Source organism: Seriola aureovittata, chromosome 9, assembly GCF_021018895.1.
Source record: "Seriola aureovittata isolate HTS-2021-v1 ecotype China chromosome 9, ASM2101889v1, whole genome shotgun sequence".
In the NCBI taxonomy this organism is placed as follows: domain Eukaryota; kingdom Metazoa; phylum Chordata; class Actinopteri; order Carangiformes; family Carangidae; genus Seriola; species Seriola aureovittata.
Genome location: NC_079372.1, coordinates 4,071,701 through 4,090,777, shown reverse-complemented (window position 1 = coordinate 4,090,777; position 19,077 = coordinate 4,071,701). Strand labels below are relative to the sequence as shown.

The 19,077-nt window shown below is 40.5% G+C and overlaps 3 protein-coding genes across 4 annotated transcripts; 2 read left to right on the top strand and 1 right to left on the bottom strand.

Moving 5' to 3' along the window:
* The first annotated feature begins 425 nt into the window (after positions 1-425).
* Positions 426-10,215, top strand: dnase1l1l (deoxyribonuclease I-like 1-like). The gene is made up of 13 exons (XM_056384027.1): positions 426-997; positions 1,095-1,183; positions 1,269-1,355; positions 1,434-1,552; positions 2,047-2,159; positions 2,399-2,556; positions 2,646-2,742; positions 2,837-2,880; positions 8,854-8,883; positions 9,185-9,219; positions 9,347-9,400; positions 9,493-9,555; positions 10,138-10,215. Exons 1-11 carry the CDS (start codon positions 857-859, stop codon positions 9,358-9,360), a joined length of 927 nt encoding a protein of 308 aa, XP_056240002.1. The 5' UTR covers positions 426-856; the 3' UTR covers positions 9,361-9,400; positions 9,493-9,555; positions 10,138-10,215.
* On the top strand, positions 3,145-6,512 carry si:dkey-183p4.10 (uncharacterized). The gene is made up of 7 exons (XM_056384022.1): positions 3,145-3,204; positions 3,388-3,566; positions 3,690-5,492; positions 5,606-5,672; positions 5,775-5,844; positions 5,940-6,098; positions 6,194-6,512. The coding sequence occupies exons 2-7, from the start codon at positions 3,524-3,526 to the stop codon at positions 6,302-6,304; spliced, it is 2,253 nt and encodes a 750-aa protein (XP_056239997.1). The 5' UTR covers positions 3,145-3,204; positions 3,388-3,523; the 3' UTR covers positions 6,305-6,512.
* A 1,245-nt stretch (positions 10,216-11,460) lies between the features above and the next one.
* Positions 11,461-18,112, bottom strand: si:ch211-150o23.3 (uncharacterized). 2 transcript variants are annotated; one of them, XM_056384025.1, is made up of 8 exons: positions 17,175-18,112; positions 16,409-16,447; positions 16,015-16,323; positions 15,302-15,610; positions 14,307-14,621; positions 13,864-14,013; positions 13,654-13,726; positions 11,461-13,067 (listed from the first exon to the last, which is right to left on the bottom strand). In XM_056384025.1, the coding sequence occupies exons 1-7, from the start codon at positions 17,203-17,205 to the stop codon at positions 13,683-13,685; spliced, it is 1,197 nt and encodes a 398-aa protein (XP_056240000.1). In that variant the 5' UTR covers positions 17,206-18,112; the 3' UTR covers positions 11,461-13,067; positions 13,654-13,682. The 2 variants fall into 2 exon arrangements, with proteins under 2 accessions (XP_056240000.1, XP_056239999.1); XM_056384024.1 differs by having other exon boundaries at positions 11,461-13,064; positions 17,175-18,111.
* Positions 18,113-19,077: the final 965 nt, after the last annotated feature.

Here is a 19,077-nt window from a genome sequence, read left to right as displayed (position 1 = left end):
CAGACGCACAGATTCTTAAAATGTTTCTGGTTTTTACACTTTAACACAACAAGCTTTTGTGTGTCGAGTTTGTCAATATTGATTTTTATTTGAGTCATTAGTGCACTGGCAACACATTTCATGAGCAGACCTACAGAAGGAGAGTTGTGCAGTTTTCAACGTATATTTGTAATGTGTAATCTGTGTGTTTCAGTGGCTGATTTTAGTGTAAGTGTATTCATTACAGGAAAATCATGTTTTTCTGCAAAGACAACACAGGAAAAAAACAAAACATCCAAATATTATGAGGAAAAATAGAAAAGATTTTCACTGCATTTCATTGGAGAACCATCCCATGACGGTTAAGGCTGGGCCGGTGCTGTCTCAGTGATGCGTTGGCTCTGTGTGGTAACTACCAGCCGCTCGTGTGTTTGATATGCGGTAAATTCTACACAAATGTTCATGAAGCTGACAGGCATGACACATGGCACCGTCTATTGTCTGATTACACTCAAACTTACAGACAAAACACACTCGAAGCTGAGTGGGATGGAGCTATTGTCCATTGTATTCACTGGTTTTAACTGTTCCAGATAAAGCGCCATTCTCAACAGCCACTGACACAGCACATCGGCCACACAGATCCGCAGCTCCTGTCTTTTCACCCACGTTTTACCTGCATGTTCCCCAAATACAGCACCGCTCATTGAAGAGATGGATCTTTGCCAGACTGAGGTCAGTCTCCTGGTGAAACTGGCACTGAAGGTTAGAGGCTGTGGTGTAGGTTCTGTGGCTGGACTTTTTTTTTTTGTTGTAATATATTTCACAATATGACAAAGGGGATCTTGCCAAACTCTCTCGTACTTACAGAGTGAAGATGAGGACCGCAGTTCTGCTGTTTGTCATGGGGTTCTGTGTGTTGAATGTCACATCTTCACTGAAAATCTGCGCTTTCAACATTCAGAGCTTTGGTGAAGCAAAGGCAAACAACAAGAAGGTTATGGGGATTCTCCTGAAGGTACTCTACTGTATGTGTACAACGACTAGAGCTACAGCCACGTAAATCTATACATTGACCTTTCTTTCTTTTTTCTTTTTTTGTCTTTGCTCCCAAGATCCTGTCTCGGTGTGATTTGTGTCTTATTCAGGAGGTCCGAGACTCTAAAGGAGAGGCAATACAAGCTTTGGTTAAGGAGCTAAACAGGTACAAGCATTTCCAGGTTTCAAACATGTCAATCAACAACATCAGCTTTAACGTCACTGTATGTGACCGGTGTTGTTGTCCGCAGATTTGACAAATCCAACTCATACTCCTTTGTGGAAAGTGAAAGGCTGGGGAGGAACACCTACAAGGAGCAGTATGTCTACATTTACAGGTAACCCATGCTGTTAACCAGACATGACCCATCACTGTTAATGGTCAGTTTAACTTCATGTCCTCTTTTTCCTTCCAGGAACAATGTGCTGACGGTCAAAGAGCAATATCAGTATCCGAAACTAGAGGAAGGGAGCAACAAAACCGATGTGTTCTCCAGAGAGCCTTTCATCGTCCGCTTTCACTCCCCCACAACATGTAAGATTAAATGGAAGACATGTTTGGAACCATACAGAAAAGGAAATGTCACCCTATTACAGTCTAACACAGTATTTCTGGAGGATCCTTGATGTTGTTGCAAATGTAAACATCATATACTGGTTTCAGAAACCTGGATATGCTGGATTAGAGCCATCTATCCAGGTTTCTAATCCTTCCCTTCCATGTGTACAGGTGAGTCCGATCTCAGTCCATGTAGCAGGTAAAAAAATCACACGATGATTATAAATGATGCAATGAAACAAATAAAAATTTAAGTTTTACAGTGGTTGGAGGATGAAGCATCTCTTCCACCACTGATGACCAGATGAAAAAGGTACATCAAGCAGAATAATTAACTTCAACCTGCGGTTAAAACAGAATTTGCTAGATTAATAGAGGAAGCTGCAGACAGTCAGAAACCTATATAGCAATATGAACGTATGTAAACATTCGTTTAAGGTGTTTCATAAATGTGTTTTGTTTTTTTCCAGTGGTGAAGGATTTTGTCCTGATTGGTCAGCACACATGCCCAAAAACTGCCATGAAGGAGATGGATGAACTCTACACTGTCTTCAAAGGGATTCACAAGAAGTGGAAGACTGATGTAGGTCAAACCATATCATTATCATCATCATCATCATCATTATCATAACTCTATATCTTTTTATTCACATCTTCTCTCGTCACCCTCAAAAGGATAAAGGGTATAGCTAATGAATGGGTGGATCTATATCTTGGTCGGAGCCCCTCAGCTTGGTCTCGTGTTGGTTGTCGGTTGTCGGTTCTCTTCTATACATCTTGATCTGTTCAACTTCCCTTCTTGCTTCCTTTCATTCGCACCAGAACGTGATGATCTTGGGGGATCTCAACGCCGGCTGCAGCTACGTCACCATCAAGGGCTGGAGAGCCGTGCGCTTGAGGAGCGACCCCAAGTTTCGTTGGCTAATTGGAGATGAACAAGACACCACTGTGCGGAAGAAGACGAACTGCGCCTATGACAGGTCAGTGATGGACGACCAGTGTGTAGACACCAAGCCCACTAGATAAAGTGATTTCTTACAAATAATCTTCCCCACATTTCCACAAACAGGATTATTGTCCATGGACGTGAAATTATTTCCAGTATAGTGCCAGGTTCAGCTCAACCGTTCAACTTTAAAGAGAATTTCCATCTCACTGAGGAGGAGGTAAACTTGTTGCCTTGTAAATGTTCCTTGTTATTTATTATTCAGTTTGATACTTAAGGTGAACATTAATCCTGATCTCTTGGTGGCTCTTTAGGCTCTTGAGGTGAGTGACCATTTTCCAGTAGAAGTTGACCTCAAGCCCAACCACCGCTACCTCCTCCGCCATGAGCTGTAGACCACTCAGCAATCAACCAACCAGGACTTCTTTATTATAACTGCAGTTTTACTTGATTTTAGCTGTTAAAATAAATCAAAGTACCAAGCAGAATACTCATTGAGAAGATTTATTCTTTTATAATGACTCTTATCTTCAACGTATGACTACCCCCATCTGAGTTACATAAGACACCAACATGAGCGGTTTCAGCATGAAGGAACGGCATGTTCGACTGCTGGAGTTTATGTTGCGCGTCTGAAACCAAAACCACATCAAAACTGACATCATTTCATGAGCTCACGAAGGTACGTTCCTACAGAAACACAAAACATTGTTTTTGTGATTTCACTGTTTTAGAGAGAAACTTTTCATAACATCATATTCTATATTCATATTTTACGACAGGCTCACATAATGCAGAAACTTATTTATTATTATTACTTATGTTTTAGTTTTGATGTGTGACTTTTGCACCGTGTGTTTGACAGGAAGCTGCTTTCAGCATCAACAGATGAGCTACTTCGTGCTCTCTTCCTTTCAGAGAGAGGAGATTATCTGTGGCAATGCATTCGTTTTTGTCTTCATATAACTCCGATTAAAGTATTGATTTGACTATTTGAAAAGATGGAACAAAGTCTTTCTGATATACTCAGTGATGCATTTTCAGGTAAGAAACAAGTTTTATTATTGTGGTGTATATATATATATATATATATATATATATACGTATAAATATATTTTTTTTAACTATTTACAAAAGGGTAATTTTCAAATGATGGTGTTGTTACAGAGACATCTGCTCCATCATTTCCTGACGACGATTTGGACTTTGAGAATCTAAATTTTGATGAAAAGCTTGAGGAAGAGAACTCTCATGAAAACTTACCAACAAAGGAAGACAGGGCTCTGCACCAGGAAGCAACTGGTGAAGCTACAGTTTTGTCTACCAGGGAAACCAAAGATATATACAAGCCTGAACATGTTGATAAAGAGCAGTCTGATGACAATGATGATGACGAGGATTTTCAAGGTGTCGGGGTCAGTCTCATGAGCGTGGATGAAACTCCAGAGGAGGATTACACAAGCTCAGATGGAGATTCAGAACAGGAAGGTTCTGTCTCCGGAGAAGATGAGGAGGATGGCGATGAGGAGGAGGATATAGGCACAGGAGAGAAAGGAGAGGATTTGTTGATGTCAGTTCGCTGTGGTGACGAGTCCTGCTATGGTTATAAAGAGGACAGGATCTTTGCTGAGGGACACCCTCTGTCCCCGGAGGGTGCTGAAAACCCTCAAGTTAGAAACGAGGAACAAGGTGAGAGCGAGAGCGATGAGGAGGTGTCCTATTTTGGGCGAATCCCTGAACGTGGCAACGAGATGATGATAAAAGGTGATGGGGTTGAAGAGGATGAGCAAGAAAGAGAAGAAGACAAGCAAGAGGACTCGTCTGATTCTGAGTGTGAGGGCATGAAAGTCGAAAAAGAAGAAAATGTTCTTGCTCAGTGTTTTGAGCAGGAGGTTGAAAATCCTTACAGAAGTGAGCCTGCCACAGCCACTTTGAATTCTCCAGAAATATCAGTGCAAAGTCTGCAGGATCCCATAGCTGAAGTTGTTAGTGAGGAATATGTAGAGAAAATGAAGGATTTCTCAGGGGAGGAGCATCAAGAGGCAGGTGAGAGCTTTGCAGATTATCCCTCAGACTTTTCTTCATGTGAATATGTAGATGGAGTCAAAAATCAAGAAAGTAACACCCAGTCGAACACCTTGCCTCACACATCCGACAGGGGTTCGAATGCAAAGCAAAACCTCTGCCTGGAAGGAGAGGTGACGGATGCAACATGGATGGGAAGAGAGGAGGACACTGATGATGAGGGAGATGGGTATCTATTCAGCAGAGATCTGGAGATGGATGATGAAAGGTTCAGGAGTTTCGATGTGGCAGCTGCAGAAGAAGACGGAGGAAAATGTGAGAATGTGTTGAGCGATGCAGCTGTGACAGGGTGTGATGATGAAGGTGAGACAGGTGAGAGTGACTCCTACAGCTCCAGTGATGACGAGGTCCAAGTGAGGAGGAGAGACGAGGGCCTCTTGGATGATATATGTCCACAAGATCTCGACTACGAAAAGAGACTGGAGGACAGTCGGCTTTACAGCGCGAGCACTGCTGCATTTTCCGATTGGAGCATCTCTGATGATCATAACACCGAAAACAACAGAGCAGATCCAGCAGATCTCAGCAAAAGCTGGGATTTAGACGTGTCAAAAAGTGCTTCCACTCTGTCTGAGGACCTGTTAACCACAGAAGGCACAGATACAGCGGAAGCACCTCTTTCATATGTGAGTCAGCGTCCTGCAGAAGACGTCAACAGCTACTCAGTGGTGCAGAGAGAGGAGGGCAAAAACACAACCCCCTCTAACCAGGGCTCCGTGGATGACAGCTTCTTCTTCAACACTGAAGACGGAGCCTCAAGGGTCACTGAGCTGGGGCATCTGGGAGATGACGAGTACGAAGAGGAGAGGAACTGGGAACAAGAGCAGGAGAGAATCAAAGCTTTCTACAAGTTTTACAATGAGAGCGATGGGGAGAATGAAAGAGGTGAGTGTACATGAGATGTGTATATAGTAATAATATAATAATGTATACACATACACAATAACAAGTGTTGCCTGTATTCCATAATTCATCAGTTTCCATTTGTGCATTTTTAGAGAGGCAGATAAAAGTTCAGTTTTGTACAGATCCATTGTCTCAAGTCATTCACTATGAAACTGACAGGTAAGCGGAATTTCTTGTCCAAATTAAACATTGTCTCAAACAATAATTACGACCTGAGCTCCACAGATCCAACCAGACGCTGTGTTCTTCCTCTTTTCTCAGCAGTGACACAGATTCACTCAGCAGCTTCGCAGACAGGGAGGAGGACCTTAGCTCTGCAGAAACACCTGAAGTGAGAATACGATCATTTGCAAATGGTCACATATGAAAACAGACGGCAACACGTACACATGAACACATTGTTTTAACTGCTTTGTGTGTGCACAGGACCTGAGGGAGCCTGACGACACCCTGCTAATCACACCAGATTGTGATCCCCCGAACACTCTGCCAGAGAGCGAGCCGGAGAGCGAGCCGGAGAGCGTGCCAGAGAGCGTGCCAGAGACTGATCTCAGTAACACACAAAACTGTACCAGAAAACACAAGGTGTGTGCTCACTGGCCATTACTGAACATTCATTTTGTTCATTTGTTCCTTTATTGTTTGGTTATTTGTATACCTCCTGTTTTTTCCCCCTGCAGTGTCTCGGCATTCTGAAGCAGATAGTGAAGATGGGTCTGGTGATAGGGGCGGGTTTGCTGGTGTTCTGGATGGGCACAGGCCAACCAGACTGGTTCACATCCTTCTTCTAAGGCTACATGTCTTTTTTTTTTTTTTTTTTGCCATTAAAACATGTTTATATGCTTACCAATGTTGGAAGAAAAATCCAAAATGACAATATGGCTTTGTAAAAATGCAGTTTAAAGTGCTAGATTGAAAATTGTGAACCATTATCTGTAATATGCAACACTGTGCTTAATAAAGATTTATCTTTGTTTAAAATGTTGATGATGTATTTGTATGAAATTCAGAGAAGTTGTCTTCCTATTACATCAGGGCTAAATAAGCTTTAAACTAAGGCCTCTACTTGTACTGTATGTCTGGTGAATTAGTGATAAGCCTGACACATTGAATGTCATGTAAAATGTATCATTTGTGGTAGAAAGTAACTATTTTCTATTTTCTGCTATTTTCTTCTTTGATTTCATCTCAGATGGAAATCATACTCTTTATTCTGCTGCAAGTATCTGATAGTAATATATACCAGTAACTTTGGAAATATGATAAACTTGCAAGATTTTTTAAAAAATTTTTATTACCAGGAACCCTAGTAAAATGCTGCTGTATGTTAATGTATCAACAATAATTTATCTATTATTTTCGCTTGTTAAACTGTATCACAACTATGAATAGAGTTAATATCAATACAATACGAAGATAATAATTACCTTTTTTTTTTAAATTCAAAAATCAAATAATAGCCTATAACAATCTGGAAGGGGACTTTCTGCATATGAAACAGCACACTTTACAAAATCAGCAAACACAACACAGGCAAATGTGAATACTGTGGACAAGAGGAAACAGTGGAGCATGTAATGGTTCATTGTGAAAATATCAATCAGACAGGATGCACCTGATTCAAAATTTGAGAGATAAAAATAGAATTTGAAAAAAAAAAAACAATTACATGTACCGCAAAAGAACTCAAGGGAATGCTATTAAATCTTATTCCAGTGAGAGTTTGTGAATTTTTTAAAAGTATTAATTCTAATATTTTTTATTTATTTATTTATTTATTTATTTGTTTATCTATTTTATTTTTTTATTTAATTTTGGAATAAGAGTAGGCTATTAGACATCCTGATCCATACTCCATTCCAGTTGGTGGCGGTAATCTATCAATTCGTTGTTTGCCAACCGTCAATAAACGTCAAAGAAGAAGAACAACAACAAGAAGAAGAAGGGGGAGAAGAAGAATTTGCCAAACGGAAATGACGTCTCATTTTACTGAAGGTGCAAATGTTTTCAACATCAAGCACAAACAAACAGGGCGGGTTTTAGCATCTGCATGTTTTCGAGCCACCGGAGGATCCGTCCCTATTACCCGCGCGACAAATCGAGCTTCCGGTCATTATCGGTGGGCGGAGTTATAACCGTGATCTCTTTTTGCGAACTGAAACTACAGCTCAACCGAAACAACACAGATATAACGCTACACCGAAGTCTAACGACAAAAAGCGAACTAAAACAATGTCTTCGCTAAGTAGTAAGTCTGCGCAGGACATCAGCGACCTGCTGGATGAATACGGGATAAAGCACGGACCTGTGGTCGGTGAGAGGCTCTTACTGTTTACTTTTTGCCCGTTTTGAATCAACGTGTACGCCAGTTAAGTACACAGGCCTCCCCCTGCTTGTGAGAGTTTGCTCTTTTATCGGGTCTGTGGTTTTCTATGTACACTTGTTCATTATTCCTTAAATGTGTATGACCTTCTGTTCTCAGACTCCACCAGAAGTCTGTATGAAAAGAAGCTGAGAGAGGCCATGGCTAAAGGGAAAAGAGCAAGTTATAGACCATCACCTGACAAGACCTACTACAGAGAAGAGGGTAAGTGTCTCTGTCTGCTCTTTTCTCTCACTCACATGCTGGGCTAAAGAGCTCATCTCACTTGTTGAGGAGGTGGACCTGTTGTATATCTACAGGAATAAATTGTGTTCAAACTTAGATTGAACTTCGAAGAAAAATGGTTTAAAAATATCTTGTTAAAGGCTAAATTAAAGAGAGCTGTGCATATCAAACAATTATATATAGACTCACCAAGCACTTTATGGGAACATTTACTTGTAATAGATCGCATGTACACCTACTTATGTGTGTTAATAATGACGTATCAGGATGGGGAAAAAAATGTGATCTCAGTGACTTTAGCTGTGGCTTGATTGTTGGTGCAGGATGGGCTTGTTTGAGTGTTTCTGAAACTGCTGATCCCCTGGGAGTTTCACACTCAACAGTCTCTACAGTTTACTGAGAGAGGTGCGCAACACAAACACAAAAACAAAACACCTTGTCGATGAGAGAGGTCAGAGGAGAATGGCCAGACTGGTGGGAGCTGACAGAAAGATTACGGTAACTCAGATAACCAAAAAACTGAAAGCACCTGTGCTGCTCTTTGGTTTAAATTGACTAGTGGTGATGTTAATCAGGTGATTGAGTGCAAACTGTATGAACTCAAACTGTATAACCGAACCTCTGGAGTCAAAATATTATTGAGCAGGGATTGCTGTTCTCAGGTGGGCCACTCAGGTGTGTAAATTTTCACTTGCTCTGACATAGTGTGATGTTTGTGTTTTTATTTCAGAGGAGGAAGTCACCTACGTTTACAGGACACCAGTAAGTATCCTGCAGATTTAAAAACCTGAAATTCCATGGCAGTGCATCTCCATCACTGACAAATGTCATTTAAGTTCTCTGTTAACCCCTCTGTGTAAAAATTGGCTACAGGGCCCTCACCTTTATAGTTTGAGTGACCAACATATGAGAGCTTTTGTTGCCAGAATTGATCAATGAAACAATCTAGTCAATTATATTTATATAGCCAAAAATCACATATTTGTTGTAACTGAATTATGAGTTAATACTGATTGAGTAGGACAAATTTCAATGGTCATTATTTCTGTTTCCAATATTGCAGGTCAGAAGTGACGCTGCAGGAGACTATGGAGACAGGTCAGTTCTTTTCCTTATTCTTTCCTGTTCGGTTCAAACACTGATTGTCTTTCTTCTATATTTCGTGTTATTAAAGAAGCAAATACAAGTCAGGCTGAATTAATAATTACCTTTTTCACCTGTGTAGTCGGCCTTCCATGAGCTCAAGACCAGGGTGGTCTGACAGAGAATTCGAACATGAGTAAGTCACAGTTATACTAACTCTTGTTGTCATCAAAGTGGATGAGGGGCAGACAAAACTTTCATATATATGTTCTATGTTGCTCTTTACAGGACGTCCTACTCAACCTACTCAAGGTCAAAGCCTGAATACAGAGGACAGACTTTTGTTGATGAGTAAGTATTTACACAGAGTTAATCGGTGTCATCAGCTGTTTAGCTTCAATTTGTACATTTGACATTTTAAGTATATTTTGCTAATAAAATGTATATTTAAGTCATGTTTTATTGTATATTATATTATAGCATTTTAATGGTGCTGTCTTAAACGATCTGAATAATACCTCCACCACTGATTGTTTATATTATATCTATAAAAAGTCAGTTTAGATGTCTAATTTTCTCAGACAAACTAACAAGTCTAAAACACAAAGATGCAAGTATGTAAAACGGAGAAAAGCAGCTAATCTTGGAAACCAGAGAATCATTGATCCTTTTTTGCTTGAAAAACAATTTCAACAATTGATTGATTGTCAGATTTGTTGTTGTTTCTGTCAGAATTACACTGACTGGCCCGAGGGGGGCAGCACTGAGTTTACATTCAGTTAAGTAATGTTAAATAAGGATGAAACAGAAAGACATTTGAGTTCATGATAAATCTTACTACCTCACCTCTTACTGACATTACACTAGCTGAAACTAAAGGCAGCACCTGTGTTTGAGTAGCACTGTAGCATAATTCCTCTAATTCCTCTGCAGGCCCAACATATACGAGAAGGCAGTCTCTTACAGAAACTCCAATTTGAAATCGACGCCCATGAAATATGAACAAGATGCTCCGAAGGCACCAAAGTCATCTCGCCTCATCCCACTGTGGGTTCAGTTCGTCTTCTTCCTGGCTGTGGCAGTCTTCCTCTACTTAGTTTTTTCCAGTATGGAGGCAAACGAATCCCTCAAAGGAATAGAATGATTTGGTCTTTTATTCATGCTGCTGTTTACAGGGCTGTTACACTTTATTATACATTTTAATGCAAGGAATGTATTTTGGTTAATGCCTTTATTTTAGACATTGCTGAAATTGTGGTTTATGCAATATTTGTGTGTGTTATAATTGTAGTTTATTTGCTTGCTTATGCTTAAAGGTAAAATACATGATTGTCACTAAGTACAGCAGCACTACTAGAATAGATGGGGATGCCACTTAAAAAACATAAAATCGTATTTCTTACGTAGACAGCATCTGTCTACCTGTCCTGATAGTTTCACTGTCATCTGTTGAAATTTCTAGATAATCAACCTCAGCCGGACCCAGTACAGTGCACGCAGTGGAGTTCGGTTCATGGTGCTAAATGTGCAAAGAAAAGTACAACTTAACTCAGATACTATGCCACAGTTGCATATTAAATATCCACAAAATACTGCAGTTCAGTGTCAAAGGTGCTGTGACAGATCTTTTATAGTATCCCAAAAATGTTCCTTTTTCCATTGTTGTAGTGCTTGGTGTCTCATGGTATATGATGCTGTGGATATTGTTAATAATTATATACTCGAACAACAATTCTTCCTTTTGTCAGTTATCTGAAATAATTCAAGTTTGTGATACAAGTGCCTCAACCGTTTTATAGGATTAATTGGGATATAATTGTTAATGTTTTTTAAGTGTTTAATAAGTAGTTGGGGGAAAAACTTTTATCTTGATTTTAAAAAAAAAAGAGAAAAAAAAAAAGAGGTTGCACTTGTTATACAAGCTGTGATGTCATGTTTATGCTTTGCTTCACTAGAATTAATTCAGAGATATCACACTTTTGTACTACAAAATTCAACCTTTACATCCTGTTGTGAATTGTTTTGAATTTGCATTTCATAATCCAAATATAAAAGACCTTTAATGAGTAAACAAGTGTCAAGTAATTTATTCAGGAGCAAAACAAAAATTAAATGTTTAAATAACTGAGGGTATAAAAATAAACAAACTGTATGATGCATTATTGATAGCGCTTTCTCCTTTTATGGAGTTTGATCTGATGCTATTAATTACACAGTACATGCAGTAATATGATTTAAAAAAAACTGAAACGAAGCTCCAACAACAGCAACATTTTAATCAACTCTAGTTTCTACTTACACACTAAGTGCAGTACATGTAGTTAATGGCATAAGATGCATAGTAGGGTTATACTTAAAGTACAAAAACTTCTAATCCTTAAAGGATCATTGATCTGTGGAAGCAAGTACATAATAAGCTAGTGGAGCTTGTCATTATTGTTACCTGTTAATAAATATAAAACAATGTTTTTGAACTGGATATACAGTGGATATAAAAAGTCTACAGATCCCTGTTAAAAACTCTCAAAGTCTTTTTGGGTAGGACTCTATCAGCATGGCACATCTTGACTCATCATGACACACTCTTCCTTGCAAAGGCGCTCCAAATCTGTCAGATTGTGAGGGCATCTCCTGTGCACAGCCCTCTCCAGGCCACCCCACAGGTTTCCAATTGGATTCAAGTCTGGGCTTTGGCTGGGCCATTCCAAATATTCTAGTGAAGCGATTCTTTTGTTGATTTGGATGTATGCTTTGGGTCGTTGTCGTGCTGAAAGTTGAAATTCCTCTTCATCTTTCTAGCGGACGCCTCAAGGTTTTGTGCCAAAATTGACTGCTATTTGGAACTGTTCATAATTCCCTCTACCTTGACTAAAGCCCCACTTCCAGCTGAATAAAAACACCACCACCATGCTTCACCGTGGGTGTCGCGTTCTTTCGGTGATGTGTTGTTTTTACGCCATGGTCGAAAAGTTCAACCTTGGTATCATCAGACCATAACACATTTTCCTAAATGCTTTTGGGAGACTTGTTGTACGTTTTTGCAAAATTTAGCTTAGATGTTTTTCTTCCGTTTTGCCACTCTTCCCCCGTAGCCCAGACGTATGAAGAATATGGGAGATTGTTGTCACATGTAGTACACAATTAGTACTTGCTAGAAATTTCTGCGGTTCTTTTAATGTTGGTGTAGGCCTCCCTGACCAGTTTTCTTCTTGTCTTTTCATAAATTTTGAAGGGATGTCCAGTTCTTGGTAATGTCACCGTCGTGCCATATTGTCTTCACTGAAAGTTCTGAAATGATTTATCTTGTCTCATTTTTTTTTACATCACAAAAACCTGGCATTTTAACAAGGGTGTGTAGATTTTTTTATATCCACTGTACACAGAAACCTGAAGAAGCTATGTCACAGTTTCCCCAGTTTAGCTTTTTGCAGCAGATTTCCACACCATACATCTGGGGTCATGGCAACAGCTAAGTCTGAGTGAATCTGAAGTCCAACCTGAACCAAGATTGAATTTAAACTGGACATAGTTTCTACTGTCTGTCAGTCTTCTGTGGCCATTCGCTTACATTTCACTATAACACAATGCTTAATAGCAAATCATATCCATGGCTTCCCTGCAGTAATGCTAACCTGAAGTTTGGTAAGAAAGAAAACTGCAGTACAGTCTCAGGTCTATGTTTGTGTCCATTGAAAGCTGTGCTTCATCCAGACCGGCCTGAACTGGGTCCAGCTGCTGCCTTTTCCAAAGGTGTGTCGATGACCAGCCAAGCTGTTTGGTTCTGTATTATGTCCCCTGCCACCTGAATCCATGGAGGACACAGTGTGAGCCTTCTGGCTTTTCACCACTCACTAGTGATTCTGCTTGAAACGAGAAACACAAAATGCTCCACTTTAATTCACTACTCTAGCACAATTAAGAATATGGATATGGACATGAAAGTAAATTATAATAGTGCCTATAAAAAGTATTCACCCTCACTTGGAGCATTGACAGCATTAAAAAAAAGAGCCTTTAATATTCAAGTGAAAGCATCTGGATTATTACAAAAATAAAATACATGTCTGCAGAAGTATTCATCCTCTTTAAACAGGACACGCCTTGATCAAAACTGATGTTTCCATTTGGTTTTAGAATTAGTTAAATGGAGATGACCTGTGTGTAGTCAAGGGTTTCACTTGATTTTGAGTTTAAATACACCTGGAACTAGAAGGTCTAACTTTTAGTCAGTCAGTATCATGGCAAAATCCTCCACAATGAAGGCAAAACAACACACCGAGCAACTTACAAAAATGTAATCAAGAAGCACAAGTCAGGAGATGGATACGAAATATTAAATCCCCTTTGATTTATTGTTGCAAAACCGTAAAACATGAAAACTTGTGATGAAAAAGTGTGGTGAATACTTTTTATATACAGTGTTTGTGCAAGAACCATGAACTTCGATACCTTTAGTTATCTGTTGCCTGCATACCCCGTCATAGCTTGTTAATTGATAAGGCAACATAAGTGTTGTCCACACCTGTAAGAAGAAGCACACTTGATAAAACATACAGCGTATCCCCAGCCTTATAAGCATGGGTACACATACAGGATGCTTTCTAAAAGCCATATCCCTTTCTACAGTATATAGGCGTCTGGTAGAACAAAGGAACTTACAGGTTCTGGTCTCTCGCTCCAGTTCGGAGGGCTTCTTCTCCTTGTTACACAGTACCTTGGCCACAATGATTATAACAACAACAGCTACGACAAATGTCAGGCCAGACACAAGCCAGCTGATCACCATTGGACTGAGCACTGGATCTGGGTCTGGGGGTCAAAGGAGTTATCTGTAAGTTTTCATAGATGGAATTTCATCCACTAATGCAACTAACTGTGTCAAGCTGAAGTGCACTTGCAAACGAGTGAAACATACAATCTGTCCAGTGAAGAACTGTGAGGAAAGCCTAGATAGAATCTAATCGATGTAAAATTAATATTAATATCACCCTATCATTCAGTTTTTAAGCCAGTCTTATTTATAGCACAGACCACACACAATACTTTTCTTTATCTCTACAATATACTGCATCTCTATAGTCTATAATATTATCAGTTTTCACCTCTTATGGCTATAGGCAGGGGCTGGCTTTCTCTGGAGACAAAGGTGCGTCCACCCAGCTGGACCCGATACAGGCAGTAGTAGTAGCCCTCGTTGGAGCTCTGGGCGTTGGGAAAGGTGAAAGTGACAGACGGGGTGAGGGCAGGCAGGGACTGGCGCACTGTGCCGTTGGAGCGAATCAGACGCAGCTGGAAGGAACCTCCAGGGTACTGCTGCGCGGTGGAGCAGGTGATATTAAAACTGTGGCCTTTGATGACGGAACCAGCCGGGGCATCAGTGGACGTGTTGTACCAGTGTTGGGGAGTCAAGAGTTCCACTGTGATCAGACAAAAAAAAAAAAAAAACAGGAATTCAATAGGTTATTCAAGGTCATTCAGGACCTCTCTTGAAACAGTGTGGATTCAGCTGTAACCTGATTTGGGTCTAAACCGTATTATAACCACAATTTTTCTCCAAACCCATATTTGTTGTTATAAAATATTCTAAAATAAGACAGCCTTTTCAGCCATCTCTGTTGACTCTAGATTTCTGCAAATTGATGAGCGGTGAGAGTGCAGCGTTCAAATCAGAACATCAGATGAAGATTTGCAGTTTTCTGGAGCTTTCACCCACATCTCACAGTCTCCTTCAGGAAATGGAGCTGCCTAATGCAGTTGAAAACTCAGAAAAACTAACTTTGGAGTTTAGATTATTTTGTTACTCACGCTATTCCCAGAGATCAACAAAGAAACTTCCAATGCTCGAAACCAAAATTCCTGACGTGCTCCAAGTTAGGAGTGAGGACATTAATAAAATTAAACTGAACCTAATTCAAGAGACTTAAGAGAAATCAAAATCCAATGTGGTGCAGACCCATTAGGTTGAGTCAGCCAGAGAATCAAACATCTAATATAGATTGCGCAACAAAAGGATGTGCTATGAGAATGGGGATTGGTACAATAAGGTTAACTCGTGCAATAGAGTTAATGTGGATTAGACAATGTGGCTATGACTGACCCACAGTGATGTTGATGGAGTTGCTGGGTGGAGAGCTGAGCAGCTGAGAAGGAAAGCCACCCTTGATCCTGTACCGACAACTGTAGCTGCCCTGGTGGAAAGTCTCTATGTCAGACAATGTGAGCTCCACTCCGGGCTGGGTCTGGTCAGCCCTCTGTGTAACCAGCGGTGTGGCTACTCCAGCCTTGTACAGGTGGAAGTCACTTAGGTGGTGACCCAGTAGAACACTGCAGCCGAAGCGAACAGCCTCCCCAGGTGAGAACACAGTGTGAGGTGACAGCAGGGCGAGTGTGGGCGTTAAAAGGGTACCTGTGAGTAAAGACAGGTTAATCGCAAAATGTCAGGATGATCCAATGCGCCATACTCTTCTGCCTATCAATAGGTATGCTGACATGCAGACTATTATGAATACCAGCCTAATGTTCCAGCTGCCCAAATTATCTCACTGCACAATCCTGTGTTCCAGATCATTTCTGTGTATTCCAGACATTTTTTCTGAATTACTATGTTTGGGATTTATAATGTCCAGGTTACTCTACACAGGATTTAATTTTTTATATGTACCAGTTCTTGATTATCAGGATACTCAAGAGCTGATCCTGAATGATCAAGTGTCAATTTACTTGGAGCCAATGGTAACTGTAGTTACTAACAGTCAGCCATCTGGCAGTACTCCTTGTTAGATAAAATACATCATCAGACTAGAGTCTCACCTGAGCATTTCACCCCTGCATCATTCTCATGGGTGCAGTAGGAGTTACTGTGGAGAACAACAGCACAGCGTGTCAAACTGGATTCATGTCCAGTGCACTGGACATGCCGCAGCCAGATCTCTCCTCTGCCCGCACCAAATGCTGCATCATGAAGGGCAGATTCAGCTAAGCCACAGCCCAGCTCCAGGCACACCACATCAGCCTCCCGGAGGTCCCAGCCATGGTCGCAAACTGTCCCCCACTGGTCATGGCGGAGTACCTCAACTCTCCCAGAACACTTGTTGTCCCCATCTACTAGTCTGACTCCACCTGTGGACCGGAGAAAAATTACTTAGAGATAGAAAATGTGGGAAAGGCTGAGGATGCAACAGGTTTGTATCAATACCAGGCTTACCAAAGGCATTAACTCCATCCCATAGAGCACCTAACAGGCCTGTGAGGACATCACAAACAAGGAATTATGCACAAGCAAAAACAGACTCAAATCCATTCAAAATGTCAACAATAGCATCTCTTTTCCCTCGGCTGGCGCACTTAACACTAGCAAAATGAATGCAGTCTATTACAGTACAACAGTCTTGTAATGAACGAATCATTATCATGGTGTTCAGTTTCTGATGTGTCTGGTTGTGTTGCATGACATTGAGAGATGTTTCAAATAGGTTTCTATTTAGCTTTACTTAGCAATTAGGCTTAGAAAACCTGTCAGTTTAACAAACTCCAGCCTCCAAAATGACCGCACAGTTAAATCAGCGCCTTTTTAACCTTCCTGAGGATTCGAGCCTATGTTCTGAAGAGCTGTGGTATTATACTTCCGTAACTTTAGCAACGTGAACCCAATACACCGGTAACTGACTGTTAGATATTTTACAGGATATTTACATGTAAACAACAGGTCCATGTTCAAGCCAACTAAGGAGAAGCGGCACTCGTAATGTTAATTAACGTAATAAAACAAATTTTCAGTCATAATAACAAGATAATGTCTCTGGAAGTCAAAGATGCCACTTAACAGTTTTTCTTTTCATAGGTGAATGTAACGTAATATCCCTTATGGTTATCCTATTGCATAATCACGTAAGCTACCTAGCTGGTCCTGCCACAGACCTAGCTAGCTGACAAACGAGCTTAGTTAACCGCTATTAGCCGACTTAGCTCACCTGTTAAAAGGATGTGGAGGAATCTCAGCATCGTCCCCCTCACCTTTCCATCAGACGGCCGGGGGTTGCCCGTTGTCCCGGTGATGGTGCTGACAGCCGTTCAAAGATAGCGACGGCACAAGACATTAGCTGGCTTGTGTCGTGCTAGAGAGACTTGGATTGGCTAACTGAACTAGGAGCTAATGGCTAAGCAACTTTGACCAACTGACACTTATTGGCGCGGGTGTAAGTTAACTGGACACATGGTCGATAGCCGAGCGGTGCTGATAACTGATAAAAAATTAATTCTTGTCTCCAAATCAAGTGAAACTGTTGGTGGCTTTCATAACAGCGAGATGTCCAGAAGACTGTTGAGACAACGCTGGGTAAGCTACATGCCGTCAGGCCGCCGTACTCACGTCAACAGTCCAACAGTTTATCCCATGAATCCCGGTGCTGAGCCCTACTCCCTGCGGCAGACAGAGGTCACTACACCGCCGCAGCAAAGCATTTAAACTGTTCGCTTCCTCTATTGAGGATCACCACGGGCGTAGCCAGAAACCCTGGGCACTGCAAAGTCAGTGTACATATCTTAAAGTTATCCTGTGGTGGAAGAGCATGAGGGATGGAAGTAACCAAAATGATTTGATAAAAATGGAGGACTTCCATGGGCAATTGCTCACTTTGCTTTGCCTGGTTTGCAAACCAGCATTGGTTTCTGCCATGTAATATTAAAAGGCTTTTTATTTTATCTTACCTCAGACTGTCTTGAATTATTTATTTTTTGCCCCTTAAATGTGTTTAATCATATGACCACACATCAAATCTGAAGTATTCCAACACAGGAAAACTGTATAGATTACCACATTCTTATATGTTACCTTAAGTAACTGATGGCTTCAGTAATGGCTAATAAATAATTTACCAATACTTTAATGATCAATTATAAGCCATTAAAGGAGAGGTTTTAAAGTCCATCTCAATACAATACTGACATACCCATATGTAGTTTGAAAGCATTACTGGTCACTGTAATTGTTCCTCCTGTATGGCAAAGACACCCCCCCTTAAAGCAAAGCCAACACAAGTAACGGGTATGATTTGACAACACATGCCCTACAAATACTCACAACACAACCAAATACACAAATGTGCTGCAAATACTGACAACACAACGGAAGTGTTTCCAGGGGACACTAAAAAGTGATGAACCTGGCTGGGGCGCACTTTTTGTTCAATGCTCAATTGTGACTTTTGAAGTTAAAGGCATTGACTTGTGTCTGCTGGAAACACTTCTGTTGTGTTGTCAGTATTTGCAGCACATGATGTCAAATTGATGTTGTTTTCTGAATTTGTTTGTGGCTTGTCTATTTGCATGTGTTCCCTTAAGCTGCAGTGTTTTGAGCTCTCAGGGCCACCATACATGGGGTCAAAATACACATTTGCTGAGAATTGTTTTGTGCAAAATGCATTCTTAAGTTTAGCTGAAGCTTATGATACTCTTCAGTACTCTGAGTTAGCCAAACCAAGTGGATGTCTTCTGCAAAATAATTAATTATGCAATTAATCATTATGTTTATATTTATGCTTCATTTAAGTCTATGTTTATAGATTTGCTTTCACTTTGGAATAGAATATAATTCTTTTTTATGTTAATCAGGGTCATAAAGGCCTGATACCATCCACTGTTGGTATTAGACAGTGATCCCCTGTATACATTTCAAGAGAGTAGGATTAACAGACATCAACTTATTGTAGACATGACCATTCAGGAATTTAACACCAACACAAAACGCTTTGGTCATGAGCTTGTTCTTCCTTGTTAGGGAGGACAATCTAGGTCAATCAACTAAACCACAGGAGGAAGAAGAAAGTTTTGCTGATTCATGTCTGACTGCTCAAATGGTTTCACAAATAAAGTGAC